The following is a 19,814-nucleotide window of genomic DNA, read 5'->3' as shown; positions in this document are numbered from 1 at the left end:
TTCTTTTCGCTTAATTTACACCGTTCAGCAAACACTGACCGATGGCAAATCGAACATGCGGACAGTTTATGAGGCGGAAACATCTTGGCAAAACACACCGCATTTGTAGAGGCGGGTACGGCGCCTAAGCCACCTACGTCTAAGTGCTGCGTCGTCTGCTCAGCTGCACGCGCGCCTGCACCAAGCCGGCACCGTCAGCGAAGGAGGTGCAGGAAAATCATGAACCGGTGCTGCACCCATCCTGCACCTTTCGAAACGAATGGCAGGGTTCAGCGGTCGTCAATGCTGCACCGCTGAAACGAATGGCAAGGTGCAGCACCTCGTGAACTGGTTCACGTGGTGCAGGCGAATCGAACGGACTTTTTGTCTTTTCCGGTATTTCGCTATTGGCTGCTTGAGCCCAGCACGTCCGGGCGATGAGCGACGGTTTTCAAATCTGGAGAACCGAGCGATCGCGCAAAAACGAGCACGCGACACGTCGCGCGAACGCCCTGTTTCGTCGCTCATAGCGTCGCTCGTCGCTGTCGCGTGCATTTTCGCGCTTATGTGGTTTGGCCCGTAACACGAGCGCACGCCATGCTGTTTTCATAACTGACGATGCTTTGAAGACGCGATACACGCTGTGTCCAGATATATGTAAAAAACTTCAGTTCCCGGGGTGACAGTCGACGTGGAGATGTGCCGCCAGGCGTTAACGCTAATGTGTCCACGTGAAACGGCCCTACAGCTGCGAAACACCATTAGAAATCGCATAAACTCTCATACACCATTACACAATAAGCACTCCTTCCATGAAAACCTGTTTCGCTTTCGTGGGACCGACTTCTACTACAAAGGGATGAGCCATGTTTTTTTTTTTATGTGTGCTGTGTAGACGAATCATTTACAATTATACTTTATGCTCACAAACTAAAATAAAGAAGGAAGTGCCCGAATGGAGCTTTGCACAGTAGCAAATGAAAAAAAAAAAACCTTTCTATGCAGTCATAATGCTCGAGACTTCATGTTCGTGGCTCATGACTTTTTTGAGTCCTCATGTTTGCTTGAAATAAAACATAAGCAATGAAGAAGAAAAAGAAATTGTTGCGTCTGTGCTCAGCAAATGCAAAAGCATGACATACGTTTCACTTTCTCATATCATGCAATATGAAGCTTCAGACAACACATGGTATGCTTAATAAACATACCACTACCTGTTTTCTTCCACAGAAATGTTTCCCAAAAGAAGAAGACTGGCTAGCATCACGAAAAGCGCTGTATGTATCCATTTCATCCAACTTGTAGCCATTATCATCATCATGATGGCTGTTATGACGAAAGCCTCACTGCTTTTTTGCTCTTATAGGTGGTTTATTGCGAGATATCTTCTGTCGAAACAATGACACTGATCTGCACCAAGGTTCCTCACAACCCAGGAAGGTATGTTTACTCTAGGCACCTGAAACCTCTCATTGCGTATCAAGTGTATATCAGCCGGTCTAGTCATTGCATTGTACCATAGCCTCCTCTATAACTTTGTGCCCGAGCGGTCGGTCCCTCAGCGCCGTCCCCCGAGCTATTATGGGATGCGAGCGCTCCTGGCGGAGCGCCGAGGCGCAAAACGAGAGAATGGATGGCAGCTATGGAGAAAAAACCGGCTTTGAGTAACTACCGAAAGGGCAAAAATGAAATAAGGAGGGAGGCATTTTACGATAATTCAAGGGGAAGCGCTTTACTGTTTGAAGCGAGATCGGGTTGCCTTAGAACGCGTAGTTATAAAGCAAGATTCAGTAAAGAAGAAGAACAATGCACATGCTGCGGGAAAGATAAGGAAACGGCGGAGCATGTTCTGATTGAATGTGGAGATATCCACCCAGGTGTACTCCTGTATCCGTCAACTGAGCTCGTAATGGTTCTAAATTCTCTAAAGAATTACGCGGAAGTTTTCCTCGCAAGAGCGAGAAAGATGAATCAGCCACTGAAGGCTGCCGTTGACAACGCCGCGCAAATACTACAGAAACGTGACAAACTCAAGTGCTCGACCCCGGGACATCATAAAAAACTTTTGGAGGTTGTGCTCGTGAAGTTTCTCCGCCCACTTTTTCTGAACTTCGCGACGAGTGTGACTGACAAACACGACTTGGCAAAAGATTTTCATGTCAAACCATTGTCTCGAAAAGTGCTCAAGCTTTGAGCGCGAAATCAAATAACAAAGCTCACATTGCATTCTGCATACAGTGCTTGTGTTAAAAATTTGGTGTGTGCGCACTTCTTAACGTATATGCATAATCCAATGCAATGTAGACGGTTTCTAGACCGTCATAAACGCAAGCGTGCATAGGCCGCGTCGTCTGCTGTTATTATGGGATCGGTGCGGCATCTGGCGGCGAGCGCCAAAACTATAAGGGACGGATGGCGCGTATGTATTTAGCGCTAATGCGCGGGCACAAAAAAATATAGGAGGCTATGATTGTACGCATGCCTGCAGCCATGCTAGGTTCGTATCCCCTCCCCCTTTCCCAAAGATTAATGAAGGGGATGGGGGTGACTTAACAATAAAAATAGGTATTTTTCTCAATTAGCCAAAGCCGTCCACAAGCGCCCGTGCAAATACTACTATTAGTACAACAACTTTTTCGTGTAACAAGGTGAATGCGAGAAGGAACACTCAACAAACAGGATCATTGCAAAACACACTTAAATACGCAGAGCAACTTCAACGAGTTGATTCATTCTGAATAATCGAATGACCTGCCGATTGCTTGGATGGTACCCGAATTAGTTATTGAATTTCTGAAGGGGAAAAAAAGTATTTCTGGTTCAGAAAATAAAAGATGCATGGGCCAGTTTCATATTTTCTGGAATAAGACAGTGGCTTTCATGATACAGTGAAAAATGAATTATTCTAGACTTATTCTACAAACACGAGCAGGGGAGATCATCAGAAAAAAAGTCTGTAATCAATCATGCACTATCGGCATACTCTATAGATAACCCTAAATATGTTAGTGACTAACTGATCCAGATTTAGTAAAGCAGTTCTCTTCTGCCAGGAATCGTAGTAGGCACAGACCTATTTCATGTTCTTAAAGAAGGGTAGGTGCCGTTAATGTTAAAATGCATGGGTAAAATCCCACGGTCTGTGTGAAATGCTTTCTTATGTAAGGAAAAACTACAGACCTATTCCATGTTTGCAAACATGAGTAGGCTCTGTCCGCATTCTGATGCGGTTGTAGTCACGCGTGGGCTCCGCCCAGCCCGAAGCTCTCCACTGCTCCATATGATCACTTGATGACTGGCACAGCAGCTGCAAAGCTGCCTCCGAGTACAGCGCGTCGGGGGAGCCTCCAACGCGGGAGGTTCTTTTGACGGGCTGTGCTCCGAGCTGTAGCCATGGACCTTCCCAAGGTGTACTCCATTTCCAAAGTTTGTCAGCAAGACGTTAGCATAGCGAGAGGTCCAGCTTTGTGACGGATGTGCTAATTCGCTTTTCGAGTATGAGCACAGTGTTGCAGCCGGTTAAGGATGCTTCACATGACAGAAAAAGTAGCAATTTGGAGACTGTGAATTCATTCCAGCAAAACAAAAGGACAGTTCGCTATTAAAAAATGCATGAACGAAAACTCTAGCACGCACTTTTGCTGTATCCTCCGATTTTATATAAAGTCTAATATCAGTGACACCTATGATCTACTATTCAGTGTTAAGTTTTTGTACAGTAAAGGTACCACATATTTAGGGTAGGAAACTATGTTATATGATATGGTAATTGTGCTCTCACGAATACATTTTTTTATTACACCACATTACTTTGTATTCATTTGTTGTTTCTCTTTTTATTGAAGCTGACATATATTATTTGCTTTCTATCCCCAATTTGTTCGTGCACACACACAGAATTCAAACCTCCTTTTAGATTATGGGTATAGACCTATCCAAAGTTATTTATTTTTATGAACTCGTCATGAAAAACTGAGTACAAACTCCAGCAGTGTCAGGAGACTCAGAAATGATCTTGTCCACAGTTACGATATTTGTCAGATACATTTAAATGATGAAATTTTTTCTGCCTTTTATTGCACTATGTGCACCGAATGCACGGACCAATACAGTCAGGATTTCATTCGTGCTCCTACAGATAGCAAAAATCCTTAAACACGTGGCAAATTTGTTGCAAGACCCAGGTATCCATGGCAAAGAAGCAGCAAACTCGATGCATACACATTTTGAAAGAAGTTTTCAGGCCATGTGCTATTGGGACATGTTTATTCAAAGCCACAAAACATGCAAACGGTATCACTTTGCAGTGCCTGCTAGTGCTGTCCATGCAACAGCAAATCTCATGGGAGAAACTCTCATTACAACTGCTGCACTGACGTAGAGTTACTCAAGTTTCAGTAATTCATAATGGCACCTTTAGAAGGCACAGAGGACTGTAATAAGGTTGGTGTTCTTTTCACTGTGCAGATCCCGCATGAAGGCACAAAAGAGAGAACCTGGCTGTTCCCAAGCCAAAAAGAAAAGAAAGCAGGACATCACCATGCCCACTTGTACATAGCATCAAATCACTCACTTATTTAAACACCTCGTGTATAGTTGGCTCATTTGCAGCTCTTTTCTAGCATCATTTTCATCTTGCTACATTAAAGTGGATGCTACACATTCTTACAACAGACACAGTGTTGTCCTCGTGTTTTTGCAAAGCCTCATAACATACTAAACCAAGCAAATGATTTTATTGTGCTAATTTTACAGGTTACAATTGGACCTGCATATGCAGTTACCATAATTTGGCTAGTGCTCCGTAGAACGAATTTAAAATGTGCAATCGGTCTCTGCTGCAGTTATCAACAAATTGCACCAGGGTGCTCAGGTGCCAAAATGATTGACAAGGCTAGCATGATTCGATGAGGATGCCATAAAAGACCTCATATCATTTTCACTTGCTTTGTTCAAACTTTGAATACTTGTGAACTGCTGTAATGCCAAAAGTGTGCAGTAGCTTTTTCTCACAGAGAGCACTCGCATATGCAATGCATGCACTGCATCACGAAATATAAGCATCTTATTTTCTTTGCTAACAGCAAGAACAGCATTCCTTGTGGATGATTCCACCAAATAGCCTCATTCTAAAGCTGCCATTTTCCTTTATATTTAACAGAAAGTTAAATAAAAGTGAGGAAATATCACGGCTCCTTCTAGTGCCAATTTAAAAGAAATGGCAGCTTTTTAGAATAATTGATACGCCAAAAAATGCTCTCCTTGTCATGCAGTAAGAAATCTGAGCACGTGGTCTCCTGTACTATGCGTCTTAACGGAATGTTGCCGACTAGGTCAGTCACACACACATCTTGCTTTTGAAGAGTTTGGCTCAACACAATGAGTGTAAAAGTGATCTTGCGGAAATATTACGGTAACCGTAAACAGTCAGCATGACTAAAAAAACAACGAGTTGCTGAAATCTTTCTGTCATTCTGCATCCACCATGTTGCAAACACCGGATGCATGTGACAAGCTTTACTGCACAATATGCATGCTTACCCTGCATTGTCACATCTATCCAGTCTCAGTCAGCAAACAAGCCAAGCCAAGTCTGAAGCCACCTTCTAAAAAACTGACACTTAAAAATATGCTGAAAGAACTTAAGGCTATCGGCACTCACGCCCACTCCATATAGAAATAACACTAATATTTCAATGTGAACAACAAAACAAGGCAAACAACAAACGGAGTCACTATTTACAAGGCATGCCTATTTACAATATGGTAATAATGCCCGTCCAAACATGGATAACGACAGCAGTTGCCACTCTTCGATCGACTAGCACCTACGTAATATTTTCAAGCAGGATGTATCACATTACACCAGTCAAAGGACACAGTAAAGGCAACCTATTTATGGCACACGCCAATAAAAGCCTATCTGACTGCACAGATTGCCTTCCAAGCACTTGAAAAAATATATTGTTTTCTAAGTATGCACACCTTGGATATGTGAACTTTGATGATGAGGCAATGAATGTAAAAAAATGAGTGCTCATGAAAAAACTGCAGAATAATTCGTACCAAGAGAATATTGCAAGATCTTATTATGCATGCTATCAAAACTGTTGATAAATATGATCTCACCTAATGCACATTCCCTAAGTGACTTACTAACTTGAGGCAAGCACAAAAGTGTGCATTCTTAATGCAACACAGTTCCACAGCAAATAGTCCTGTCACACAGGCACTCGGAAGCTCCTTCAGCAACTATTAGAGAAGCCAGTTGGTTGTACATAGTATGAACTTTTTGCATCAATGGAACCAAATAGATCAAGAAACAAGACAACACAAGCACTGTGTCGTCCCGTTTCATGTTTTATTCATTGATTTGCTGTCTAGCATGAAAAAAGAGAAACTGTTCGACACTAAGCTCTTGTAAGCCTGTTGCCGCTGCCTTCTGTTGAATGCGGCACAGCCTCTACTCCGTCACTGCAATGGTCCTTTATGCAGTGTGGCAATTTAGAAGATTAAAAGATTTCTCTAGCGCCCATGTATAAGTGGTATATAGGTTATTCTTCAGTTGATAGAAGAAAACAAGAAATAAGTTTATCAACTAAAGACCTTCATCATGCGCATAACTAGACACAAACAAATGTTTTCATGCTGAATGAAAAGCCAACACCAACACAGCACAGGTGAAATGCGATCTGCTGCTTTGAATAGGTATAAGGCGAACAGGTCAATGACACCTGTGTTCTAGAATATGTTTAAACCTCGAGCGTGTTGATTTACTGAGACAACTCTGCAACAAGCCTTACCAGTACACACAACTCTATAGCAAGAGCACACAGGCAGGCAGGCACAATGGTTTACAAAAATGCCCGAATGGAAGTTCTTTCCGTACAAACATGAGCGGAACATACAGAAGCCCAACATTAAGAACTATACAAACTACAAGATATCAGAACAACAATTTAGAATAAATCTCAAACAACACAATCAAGTGTAGACTAAAGAAGCAGGCCATTATCAATGTAAGCGTAACTGTGAATGAAAACACCGAGATCAGCTCAACATGAAATCGAGCCAAGTTTTGCAAGAAACATGCAATGAGATTATTCCAGAGCCATGTGCCATCTGCAGAAATGGAATACTGAGGAAAATAAAAAAAAATGGGGGGGGGGGGGGGGGGCATCTATTTTAGAAGGTAGCAACAGAATCTTGTTCATCAGTTTTTGAACCAATTACAGTTTTCAGAGACTGCAAGCACAATCCTAGCCTGTGTATTTATCAAAATAGTGGCTTGTTCCGAACTACATTATGGCTGATAGAGGCACTACCGCCATGACCACTTCCACAATCTCGCATTGAAATTGCTCTTAAATCCCCGACAGCTCGGCAGGTAAAAAACAGTGGTATGTATGTACAGTGGACACCTGAATGACTTAATCTATCAATTAAATTTTATCTTCTCAAAACATCCAGGCTGGTGCCCCTTAGACTTCTGCGAGACCAAACTTTCATAACTGCAATTTTAGAACTTAGCTTTCGCAACAGAGTTCAAACTTTGCTTGCTATTGTGTGTTGTCCAACCCCAAAAGTAACTGCTGTGATGTTTCCAATGGCAGCAGCTTTTGATCCCATGTTCAAGACACATGCCATTGTCTGTCAAAATGAGCTACATATTTCAGATTAGGAAAATTAACGTTAAATTAACACCACATGAAATGAAGACTAGCACGTGGCCACAGAGCAGGAGCACAGGAGAAGGTGCTTGTTTTGAGGTCATGTTTGTCCTGTTGCCCGTGAATTTCACTGACACTTTGCTTATCACAAATTGCCAAAGTGTCTAATAGTCTATCCTTGTACTTCAGACCTGGCCCCAAAATATCATAGCATGAAGACTGTTGCTTACTATATAACTATCACAGCATTTATCTAATTCTAATGCTTGTGTCTTTTTTTTTCTTAATTGGAGAAAATTCATTGAAAGGTTGCTTCGCGGCTGTGATCCAATAGAAAACCAAAACTGCATTCACAAAAAACCTATTCGTAGTGGCTAGTGTGGCCATCCTCAATTGTCACTAAGCAGTGACTATCACTGCTCAGATCACACAGAAGGTTGCTTACTTGCTGCGCTAGCAACAACAGCTTGCATCCCATCTTCAGTGCGGAAAATTCAACACGCTGCCTAAAGGACCTGTGGACTGGTCAGTCTGGAAGAGACTACCACGCTGTCTGCGACTGCTGAGGAGTTATTTAATAAAGGCAGGACATCAAACATGTTCTCGACTAAAATAAAGACAACATACTGTATATGCTCATGTAATGGTCACACACATGTGGTGCAACAGCCGCACCTTGTACTTTGTAAAAAAAAATAGCCCCCCCCCACCCCCTCTCAAATATATTTAAAATTTAGCCGTGTATTGGCCACACCCTTAGTTGACGAGAAGGTTAGCGGTGTTATTCATGGTGTGTGAATTGCAAAGGTTTTCTTTTTTTTTTCTCCGGTGGCACAGTAAGGCAGCTGTACCCTGAGTTTTTGGCACTTGCAGGTTGCAAAAGCCTTTAGTAGCCTCTGAAATTATGCGGCTTCCTCCGAGGCCCTGTAGTTCACACACACAAAAAAAAGAAACACTGACTGGATGGCTGAAGGGGGCATCTCTTGTGGACATGTGCTACAGGATTTTCAAAACGTGGCGTGTGGTGTCTTTCAATATGGTGAAGAAAAGCTTGAAGGTCATGAGAACCTTGAATAAATTCAGTGGAATAAAAAACGACCTCCCTTATTCAGGGGAAGAGGAGAATTTGAGAATGCGATGTGCAGGGGAGGAGGATGAGGGCTAGGAATGACATCCTTGCACCCACACGAAAATGATGAAGATTGTTCTTTGCTTCTTCCAGTACAGGCAAATACTGAAGGCAAGTTGACCTAAAAACAAACACGAAAAAAGAATTCTGACATTTTACTTTGTGCAATGGCTGCACTTACAACTTTCACCCCAAATCTTGCAAACAACAAAACCTTGCATCCATTACACACACGAGCATATACGGCGTTTCTTTTTCCGTGGCGACAAAGTACAGCCAAGGTGATGTGGTGACAAACACCTGATCAGTGAAGTTGCATTCTGCAAAAATAAAGACAGCTGATTTTTCCCTTTCCTGTTTGCTATAGCTGGTGATGTCAAAATCCATGCACATTTAAATTCTACGTAGTTTAAACTGTGCGATTTAGCCTTATATCAATTTTTTTGTTACTTAGCACCAGCAAAATGAGAATGCACGATGGATTCCAAGAGGTGTTTGAAACCTGTCAAACTATGCCAAACAAGTCAACAGAATGTCTTTGTTGTTTTTTTCTTGATATGAGGCGATGAATAATTTGACTGGTTTTATCAGTCTCATCAAGGTTTAATTGATGTCAACTAGTCAGCGAAATGCCAATATATCGGCTCAGTAAATTCTATGACTATTTCGTTGTATCGGCGTTGCAAAACTCCCACGTCACACTTGAGCAATTAACGTTTCCTACCACAAAGCTCTTTCACCACTTGCTACTCTAGTCCTCAAAGATGTCAAATATAGAGGGGGAAGAGGGGAAGCTCTCAGATAATCTCCTACCTTTACAGTATAAGAACTGACATGATGACACTCTTTTGTACAGATCTACAAAACATGGGAAACATAATTCAGTCTAGGATAACATTTCTCAAAACAACACAACAGTGTGCTGTAGACAACCAAGGCTGTGTTGCAAAGCAGGTGGTACAGTTAGCGTAATAAAATTGTGGAGGAAAGAAAGGCAAGGAGAGGCCCCCCCGGAGTCTGTGACGAGGTAGTGAGTTCGCTTTTTTCCAAGGAGGTACTGTGGCTTCTAGGACAAACCTACAGGTTTCCATAACAATTTGGCCGGAGAAGCTTTCCCTCCAAGATGATCTTGAAAAATGAGAAAACAGCTTTTGCCTTCAGCTTTTCTCATGGCACACTCCATTCGCAAAACGAGCCATGTTTTCAGTAAGGTGCGCGCGTGTGTGTGTCAGTTTACAAATTGTACCTAGTGCCGGTGTACTCAAAGTGCGATCACCATGGGCACACTCTCATGCAATGATGACACTGACATCCACAGCCTTATTCAACAAATTATGAACAAATGCAATGGTGTACCTGCTTAAATTAACTCAATGAAATCTATACAGAAGCTCTGCAGGTATCGTTCTGACAAGTGTCATCAGTGCTTGGTGTCGGTGTCTCGTCACAATGAAAGTTTAAGACTTGCGCCATCAGTTGGGGCAGAGTTTGTTGGAGAAACAAGGAAAGTCCGGCCTTCTGTGATGGCTGCACTTCCTGTTGTTTGTAACATGACATTGGGTCCTCTCTTGTTTCGCCTCTTTCCTCCATGTAATCAACCAACAAATGTGCACACTGCAACAAAGTGCCAATGACGACTCTCAATAAAAGTGGTCAAGCTTTAACATCTACCCCTCCAGGTACTGCTTTCCATCAACATTGTGATCAGGGTTCCCAGCAGCTTTTCTGCAGGAAAATAAAATAATCCTCGCTTCAAGAAAATCCCCTGTGCTTTTAAAGCAAACACTGGGAAAGACAGATGGTGTTCCAAAGGGCAGCTTTCAAAATGCTGGCTACCAAAAACAACCTCATGCACAGTCTGTCTACAATCCCACCAGCATCAGCTGATTATCCCATTCCGTGATAGTCCATTGGTGAGTTGAGGTGTGATGCTGACAAAAGGGGGTCCCCGCCACCCATGGGGTCATCGTCCATGATGGGATCGTCGTAGTGGCCGAGATTGTGGCCCGGACTCGGTGCCGAACTCAGACCCGAACTCGGGCTTGGGCTAGGTGCCTCGTGCTTGATGTCATCATGCCCAAAATTTCCGGGCTTCAGGTCCTCTTGGCCGTTTTTGAAGTCGTCGTTGAAGTCGTCGTTGAAGGATAGTGCTCCAGGCCCCTCGTTAATAAGCGCATTCAGCTGTGACTGCGATGTGGGGTGCCATGTGTGGCTGGTCAGTTGGATGCCATGCATCTGCATCGTCTGCTCCAGTTCCTGCACACAAACGGTGAACACTCTAATAAAGGCCCAGTGACAAGGAAAGTCATTTAGAAGAAAGCTTTTGCTGAATAATTGAAACAATTATTTTGAACACAAGCAAGGAAACATGGACAAAGAAAACACAGTTCCATTGATGAGCGAAGCTCCCTTAGAAATGATGCAAGCAGTTATGTGCCTGATCTGGCTGGTGGCTTTCATAGAGGCGGTGGGGTAGGGAGAGCGTCTATTCACCTCAGTGCCAGGAACAATTGAGAAAGTGAGTGCACGGCATGCGCGAGCCATTTGCCGCTGTGCACCTGTTGTTTTGCTTTGGTGCACTTGCCCGGCAAAGGGAGCTTCGTTGGTGCAGTAAGAGCCTAAGGAGCTTCGCTCCAGAAAATATATTCTTTAAATGATGTTTCAACCCTCACACGAGAGCCCTGTTCACAATGAAGCATGAGCAGCAATATTGTTTATTTATAAAGTCGTCTAATCACGTTTGAGGCAACATGCATACACTGGCGGATGATCACCACAGCTTTTGTTTAGCACGTGTGCAGTGGTTTGAATAAATCGGATGAAGCCATACAGAGAATTCCTGTTCCGGGGCGAAAACAGAAGTACCATAACAGCCTGCGTACAGGCCAAAGTTTTTTCCAAAATTTTAGGGTATTAAATTTCGGCCCTGTACTAGATTCCGGTCCCAAACATTTTCGGCCGAAATTCAGTTTTGGCTTCGGCATAGCGTGGTGCTATCATCATCATCAGGTGTTTTCGCACTTCTGCGCTAGGTGCTACGTAGTGTTAGCGGCGGCAGCAGGCGTTCGTCTTACAGACCCACGCGTGCAACAATGATCAGTGGTCATTGCTTCAACTTGGCGCCCATAATGATGGCCACGATTTTGCTTCGGTATTATAATGCCTTGTCAGCACCGCGTAGGCAGTACTTTGACAACTTTTGAAAGGAAAGTTATCGCTGCTGCCGAAACCATTGGGAACTGTGCCGAAGAGCGGCAGCTTGGAGTCCACGAGCAGAGTATTCGCAGTTGGCGGAAGCAAAAGAACGCCTTCTTTGGCTGCAGCGACCTGCAAAAAAAAGTTTTCACGGATCAAAAAATAGAGCGTTTCCTGACGGAACGAGAACTTGCAGACTTTGTGCGGGAGGAGCGAGCTGCACATCTCGCTGTTAACATCAAGCTGCAACAAGCGAAGGCAAGGGAGACCGCCTTAGACAAAGGCATTCAGCTTGAGAATTTCAAAGCGAGAAAGCATTGGGTGCCTCTCTTAATGCACCCCACTGGGTTCTACCAACGTTGGCCTACGTCGAGCTCGCAGAAGCTACCAAAGAGCTACAAAGAGGACCTTGTGAAGTTTTAAAAGTATGTCAATGCGTTGCAAAAGGCTGTCCCCTTTCAGCTGGGCCATATCGTCAACGGGGATCAAACATCAGTCTACTGGTAAACGCCCTCGGCGCTGACTGTGCACCAGAAAGTTGGATATGATAGATATGTAGAGTTCAACGTCCCAAAACCACCATATGATTATTAGCGACAGCGTAGTGGAGGGCTCCGAAAATTTCGACCTACTGGGGTTCTTCAACATGCATGGAAATCTGAGCACACGAGCCTACAGCATTTCCGAAAATGCAGCCATTGCAGCTGGGATTCGATCCCGCGACCTGCCGGTCAGCATCTGAGTACCTTAGCCACTAGACCACCGTGACAGGGCAGTGCACCAGAAAGGCTCCAAGCAAGTTATCGTGTGATCGACTGCGAACGAAAAACGTGGGTGATTGTAAGGTTGTCCTGCACTGCAGATGGCTGCGAGCTACCACCCTACGTGGTGTTCAAATGAAAGATGCCAGCGAAGGAGGAGAAGTTCCCAGAAAAAGGAGAAGTTCCCAGAAAATCGCTAGTGGGACTGCATAGCCTGCGTGTGGTGTCGACAACCCGTAGCACTGCTGGGGCCCCCTTTGTGCTCCACAGGTTTCGGTGTCGCCTGACCAACTCCGTAAAGAGACTGCTGTGCTGCGAGACTCCCGCACTGAGCTTGTTGTCATCCCAAAAAGGATAACATCACAGCTGCAGCCACTTCATGTGTGCCTTAATAAGGCATTTAAGGACCATGTCAAGCACCTGTACACAGAGTGGATGAATTGCGGAGAACCAGAAGTGACCCCTGCCAATGGCTGAAACAGGCCTTGCCAGTGACGCTATGCTCATTGGATAGTCGAGGCTTAGGCCTGCATTTCCGAGGCGCTCGTTTGCCGCACTTTCAGAAGGTGCTCCACCTCAAATGAACTTGATGGCACTCAGGATGATGTGCTGCGGGAGAACATTTCTGACCAAGGAGCTTCGGAAGAGAATGCGTCTGACAACGATGATGAATAAAGTGAGTCAATAAATGCATTTTTCCATTTTACTCTGCTATATTCGGGTGAAAACATGTTTTCTCACTTTTTTTATCCCCAAATTACACCTTGGAATACATGCGGGTCCGAGCTATTTACGGGCTTTTACGGTATATTCTCAGTTGATCACATGGTCAGTGGACCAGTTGAGAATTTGGTGGGATTCTGTCAAACTCACGATATCATAAGCAAGAAAACATTATAGGTAATTCAAAAGACCACATCAGCTAAACTTATTGCACTGCATGCAGCTAGGAAGTAACATAAAAAAGAGCCACACAGTGCTCCTGCTCACTTTGATAATGTATCATGATTAGCTTTGTAGAAAGTCGAGTACTAGTTGCTTTCGTGACAGATATGAAATGATCAGAGACACTACAGAGATATTTTATAGTCGAATCAAAATTATGCATTTCCACAATTAGAAAAAGACCCAAGCATTTCCTCCTTCCTCTGACATCAGCAGACATGTGCACAGGCGAATGCACAGGCAAAGATCATGGGCTTCTTCAAATGAACACGCATTCATTCTAGAATACTTTGTGTTTTTCATGCTTGTTTGAGAAAAACATGTTAACTGTGTACCTAGCAGAGGAACCAGCCCCTTTCATTACATTTATGGTTGTTAGCAAGCATTTTTAATTTTTTCACAATATAGTGACTTTTAAAAAATTTAGGGGTGTGCAAACATTTCCATTTTCTAATATTTTACAAACAGTGTTTGCTATTCAGTTCAATTTGAAGAGGAACATTACTATTCAAGTTATTCTAATTTCTAGAAGACAGATATACCGTCAATATCCGTTCTTTCCGACTCTCTCAGGACCGAAAAAAAAAAACGTCTGAAAAAACGAATTCATCCATTTCTGTTTTGCTCAAGCAGTTAAATAGCAACAAGTACGTCTGAAATAGCTTCAATGCCTCTCCAATTCACTTACCGTAATTACTCGAATCTAACGCACACCTTCTTTCCGGTTAAGCAAGTTCATAAATCGCATGCGCGTTAGAATCGAGTACGAAAAAAAAAAATGAATACGGTCATTCTATTGCCATCGGCATTTCCAAAATGGCCTGGGGAGGGGGGGGCCCCTACGTGCGTCGACATGGAGCGTCGACCATTTCTGCCTATGTGTTTCCCATGTGCGGCACTTCGTACGTGTGCTGAGGAGTTCGTCATCTGGTAGTGCATTAGCATCAACGGCATGGAAGGGCCGACTCCAAAAACTCGACGAGTGCACCACGTTGCCGCTTTTAAAAGAAAAGTCATCGCGTGCGCCGAAACGGACGGAAATCGGGCTGCATCGTGGTCATTCGGAGTTACCGAAATGTGCGTGTGGGACTGGCGGAAACAAAAGCAGAATATTGTCGACAGCAAAGATTCACGTAAAGGCTTCAGTGGACCACAGCAGGGTCGGTTTCCACAAATTGAAGAGCTGCTCGGCGAGTATGAGATTGAGCAGTGAGCGGCATAGCGGCCCTTGACGACAGAGCTGCTCCAAGTGCAGGCTATGCAGTTAGCCTTAGAAAAAGGGCTAATGCCGAGCCAGTTTAAAGCGAGAAGGTGCTGGCTAACTAACTTTATGAAGAGGAAAGGCTTTTCCCTTGGAAGGCGAACGGGCATATGCCAAAAGTTGCCGGAGGAGTAGGAAGAAAAGCTTCACAGTTTTCAGAGGTTCGTCCTAAACTTGCGGCACAACAACGGCTACCTGCTTGGGCAAATCGAGAATGCGGATCAAACGCCTCTTTACTTCGACATGCTTGGCACCACAACTAGCGAGAAGAAGGGAGCGAAGCAATTTCGCGTGCTGACATCAGGCCACGGTAAAACTAGAGTGATGGCAATGCTCTGTTGCACGTCAGATAGGCACAACCTTCCCCGTAGCTCATATTTAAACGGATGACGCTCCCGAAAGGAGTCGTTTTCCCCGAGTGGTGTGATTGTGCGGGCCAACGAGAAAAATGGGTGCGCGTTGCAATCGATGTCTTACTATGTTTTTTTTTCGTAGTGGTAACCGGGTGCACGTTACAATCGAGGGTGCGGTAGAATCAAGTAGTGCACGCCCAGGCTCTCGTGAATACTTTCAGCACCTGCTGCAAACCCCATTTAACTACGCAAATTTGAGTCTTGGGATGAGCGCCCAGTGTGTTTGGAAAGAAACAATGACATGCAGCACAAAGCTTGAGGTGGAAGTGTAAACGACTCGTGCAGCTTTTGCTGATGAATGAAAGTGCACGTAAATGATCACCAAATGTCCACCCATAAGCAGCATTTGCTGCTGCATGAAGCCGATTCTTCCTAGTTGCGTGCTCTAGATTGTAAATTAAGCTGACCCCTGAGCTCTTGCTGTACCTATGTACATATTTGTCTAAAACTGTTCGTGATGCCCACTCTGGTCCTAATCCCACATGAGTATGGCAATGGCAAGCTGCTTACATTCGTGAAGGCAGCGCACCTGTGCAGCTCGCTTAGCAGTATTGCACGAAGAGGCAGCATGAACGGTGGTGCAATGCACTTGTGACGTACGCATACCAGTAGCAGCGCTAGGCCACATGAACTACTAAGTAGTTAGCTGAAGATTCTCAGCAGAAGGGTTGTGGGCGATGAAGCTGTATGGCATGTTTGCCGCCTACCACTACCACGCCTCTGTGAATTTCCGGTGGTTAGCCATAAAGACATCGTCACACTGCACAGTTGCCGTGGCCCTTTCATATTTTTTACCTAATTCAACGCATCACACTCTGGCATTGTGGCAAAGCTGCCTTTTGAGCTCTGCTATGGCTCTAAATGAATCGACTCGCAAATATGCTGGTTAGAAACTACGCGACACAGGCTGGGGCTATAGCTGTTTCAAACCAGAAAGTTTGAAAAAATAGAAGATTTTCAGCATATGAAATTTCAGATGCTTTTATAGACTGATGTCTACGGGGCAAATTAAGCATTATGGATTCCCAGGGTGCACACCCTTGTTTGTAACAGAAGTTGTGTTTCACAGAAGTTGAAGGAGCAGGCCAGGCTGAGGAATTTGTTTTTTCCACCTAAAGTGTCGTTGGCACCACATTCCTTGCCCCAAATCATGTAAATGAATATAGTTGAGCCTCTGCATTGCCTCATTCTTGATAAAACAACTAGAGAACACCATCCTTTCAGGTCTTCACCAACCTAGCCAAAATGAACACTTTCATGTTCCTAAGTCATAGGAATATCGATAGAAATCTACTGCAACTCATTTTTTTGTAATTTTGCTTAGAAGCATTCGAGAAATGCAGAAAAATTACTAAAATCAATTTGCACTAAAACTTCAAAATTCAAGTTCGCTTAGCACACAAAATTTTGTTAGTCTCACAAGTCTATTGATTATCATAACCTTATGGTTCCCACATAGGCACGCATCAATTTGGACTACAACTGCTTGGACTTGCATTTATTTATGAGTAAATATCCACTGCATAGCATTGCTAAGGTACCAATAACTTATCTTGCAATGTTTCAATAGTCTGAACAGAAAAAGACCAGCTACAGTGCACAGATTGATAATAAAAATGTGGCCAGTGTAATTAAGAGCTCTTGTTTGCGCATTTATCATTTTCCCATGATGCTTGAAAACTGAACTATTAATTGGCCAAGTACAAAAAAATATGTTTAGACGTGGCACCCACCTGTATCCTGAGGAGCAGCTGCCTGTTCTGCTGTTCGAGCGTGCGCTGCTTCTCCTCGACCTGAGGGATGCGGTCATTCTCTTTCTTCAGGGTGCGCACGTAGTCCACCGTCGCCTTCAGGATGGTGCCCTTGTTTTGGCGGATGTCGCGCACGAGCTCGTAGTGCCTGAACAAAAAGTTGTCCGTAGCGCAGTCTTAAACATATCAAAAATACTCTTAATACTGTAATTGCACAAGCTTTATGAAAACCAACAAGCACTGAAGCCAAGGAAGGTATTGGCCGCAAGATCCAGCCTGGCGGCAACTGGCCGAATCGGTGAAGTGTGAATTGCTCCTTGCATCGTCTGCTAGACACGTCGTGTTTCTATGAGCGCGTAGGTCATGCACGTTCTCAAAGTGTGGTTTGTCTGGTCATGTCAGTGCGAGTGTAACTGTTTTTACGTATGCTTGAAACAATGTACGAAAGCATTTGGTCTTTCTCGGCTGCTAATGCTTATAAATAAGATCAGCGAGTGCAACTTTTCAGACTGCTGTTTATTGTCGTCTTACCCTCCATTCACTAGAATAATTTCAGAGTGTGTGCTGCTTTCTGTTTCTAGCACATCGCAAAATGCTCTAGGCATCCTGCCAAACATAAGTACTAATAAACGCTGTGTGAATGCAGCGTTTTATGGCGACTCGGTTGTAAAAAAAAAGGCTCTAGGTCACGCACTTGCACGCTGTTGGTATGTGTACAACTATGGCACTGCAGTTTATTGATAATACGAGGAGCCTTAGTTGTGTTTACCTAGCCGTGCTACTATTACAGCAATATTTCTATCACATAAACTGTGAGACTTCGGTAATTACACTGTACTTAAAACAGAGTTACCATGCGCTACCGTGTGCTTAGATTTAGGAATGCTTTAAAGAGCCCAGGCATTGAAAATTTATTCTGACGGCATGCCCTATATATAATGTCATATATTTCACTGAAAATGCACGTAATGCATCGATGAAAGCTTTTTGCTGAACTTTTATATAAGATTTTTACTGGTGCAAAAACATGTGCATACACGTGGTAAACACAGTGTAGCTCAAAGCATAGTCAGCCACTAAGTTTTCCTGATTAGATTTATCGAACGTCCCCCATTTCATGGTGAACAGATTGAGAAAAAAAATTATATGTGCATAAGGTGAAAACAATGGTACTGAACGAATCGCACAGATATGCGGGCTTTCTACGATCTTCCTTTCTCTCTTTTTTGTAGTATGTAGATGACAAAGATGTAAATAAATAGTTCAGTCACGCTACAGCAGTGCATAGCAGGCGAACACAAGCTAACCACATACAAACGCTACAGCAAAGGCATGATTTAATGTGAAAGCGCGAAGAGAGGTAACCAAAGGCGAGCATCCCTATGAAAGGCAGAATTTGCTTAACTCGCACATAATGTTAACGTTGCATAGGAGGCGTGTACCGATTCAGTAAAGAAGAGTGTAGATATTAACAGTAAACTGTAGTCAATGCATTTCATCTGCCGATAATCGGCTCAGACCGCACGCAACAAAGCGCCACTGCGTGCAATTGTCTACGAGCCGCCGACCGCCTATCCACACTTTCCCGGGGCAGTGCTGCCACCTATAGCCCGATCTCACGGCGAATAGAGTGTGAAATTTTTGGTGTCTTTAACTGTGCTGTAGCAATTATGGCGTAAATAAGATAGAAGTAAAGCGGACGAAAAGACAGCTTGAAGCCCACAGGGACCGAATCTGCAACTTTCGGATGCTCTTCCAACGGAGCTACACCGGTGGTCATCCCCTGGTTCACTTCATTTGGTATTTGTGTGCATGTGTGTATTCAGAATAGTAAGAGCCTAAGAAAAAAACATAGCTCAACACTGCAGGTGTCTTTTTGCTGCTCCTTGTCAGCAGGAAAAAAGAAAGACAGCAAACTTGTAAACACACATTTCTAAAATTAGTTTTTCTGATGTATGTGTGCAGATACTTCTGTTTGCAAAAACGCCTGTTTTACAAAGAGACAGTGAAAGGTAGTGAGGTTAATCAGAAGAAAATTTGCAATTCGCAACATTGCACTGGGGAACGAGATAGTAAGGGATAGAAGGGAAAAAAGAAATGAATAAATAATGATGATGGTAGGGGTGGGAGTCCAGCAGCATGATGAGGGTGCATGGAGTGAGGAGGGTGTTTGTTTAGGTAACGGGAAAGCCTTTGCCCCCTTTGCTTCGACTGCCTGTCGTGCACGCCCTGCCATGAACAGGCACCTGCTCCTGCTGCGTTGCAATATAAAACAGCTGCGTTGTAATAGAGTGTAGATTATATGCGTGCGAATTAGATTATAAGCACTAGTCACAATGCTTTGGGATGCTACCGAGATTTCGCCTTTTACCACAAAAAGGAGGACTTACAAGCCTTGGATGGCTTTTTTTCAGAATAGTTGTGGCAGCTCTTCTCCCGACGGCTAACAGAAACTTCATTTCATGCATGCTGCCCTCTGTTTAACTCACGAGTGCGATCGACCTCTCTGGCACTCAATCTCGGTGTTTCTGGGACAAGTGACTAGCGACAGCATGTCATGGGTTGCAGCCTTCACACTAGAGCTAATGAAGGCTAGCTGCCTTGTCGGTAGTCACCACGGACTATCAGAGTTGCAGTTTGGTGCCAACTCAACGGAACACTTTGCACTTGTCGCATTTAAAAGAGCTGACTCACACATTCAATATAAACA

General features: G+C 43.8%; 2 protein-coding genes across 4 annotated transcripts in view; one reads left to right on the top strand and one right to left on the bottom strand.

The window, feature by feature from the left end:
• LOC119174079 (uncharacterized) overlaps positions 1-4,654 on the top strand; it is a 33,178-nt gene extending 28,524 nt beyond the window's left edge. Inside the window, exons 4-6 of the mRNA XM_037424872.2 lie at positions 1,210-1,256; positions 1,346-1,419; positions 4,447-4,654. Of these exons, the coding sequence (XP_037280769.1) occupies positions 1,210-1,256; positions 1,346-1,382 (84 nt within the window). The 3' untranslated portion in view covers positions 1,383-1,419; positions 4,447-4,654. The remainder of the gene's footprint in view (positions 1-1,209; positions 1,257-1,345; positions 1,420-4,446) is intronic.
• Mitf (transcription factor Mitf) overlaps positions 4,229-19,814 on the bottom strand; it is a 127,937-nt gene continuing 112,351 nt past the window's right edge. For all 3 annotated transcript variants that reach the window (XM_037424866.2, XM_075896250.1, XM_075896249.1), the window contains exons 6-7: positions 17,087-17,252; positions 4,229-11,034 (exon numbers count right to left, since the gene is read on the bottom strand). In XM_037424866.2, the coding sequence (XP_037280763.1) occupies positions 10,666-11,034; positions 17,087-17,252 (535 nt within the window). In that variant the 3' untranslated portion in view covers positions 4,229-10,665. The remainder of the gene's footprint in view (positions 11,035-17,086; positions 17,253-19,814) is intronic.

The sequence above is a fragment of the Rhipicephalus microplus genome, chromosome 5, assembly GCF_043290135.1.
Source record: "Rhipicephalus microplus isolate Deutch F79 chromosome 5, USDA_Rmic, whole genome shotgun sequence".
Classification (NCBI taxonomy): domain Eukaryota; kingdom Metazoa; phylum Arthropoda; class Arachnida; order Ixodida; family Ixodidae; genus Rhipicephalus; species Rhipicephalus microplus.
The sequence above is the reverse complement of the archived record's forward strand: the minus strand, read 5'-3'. Positions and strand labels throughout refer to the sequence as shown.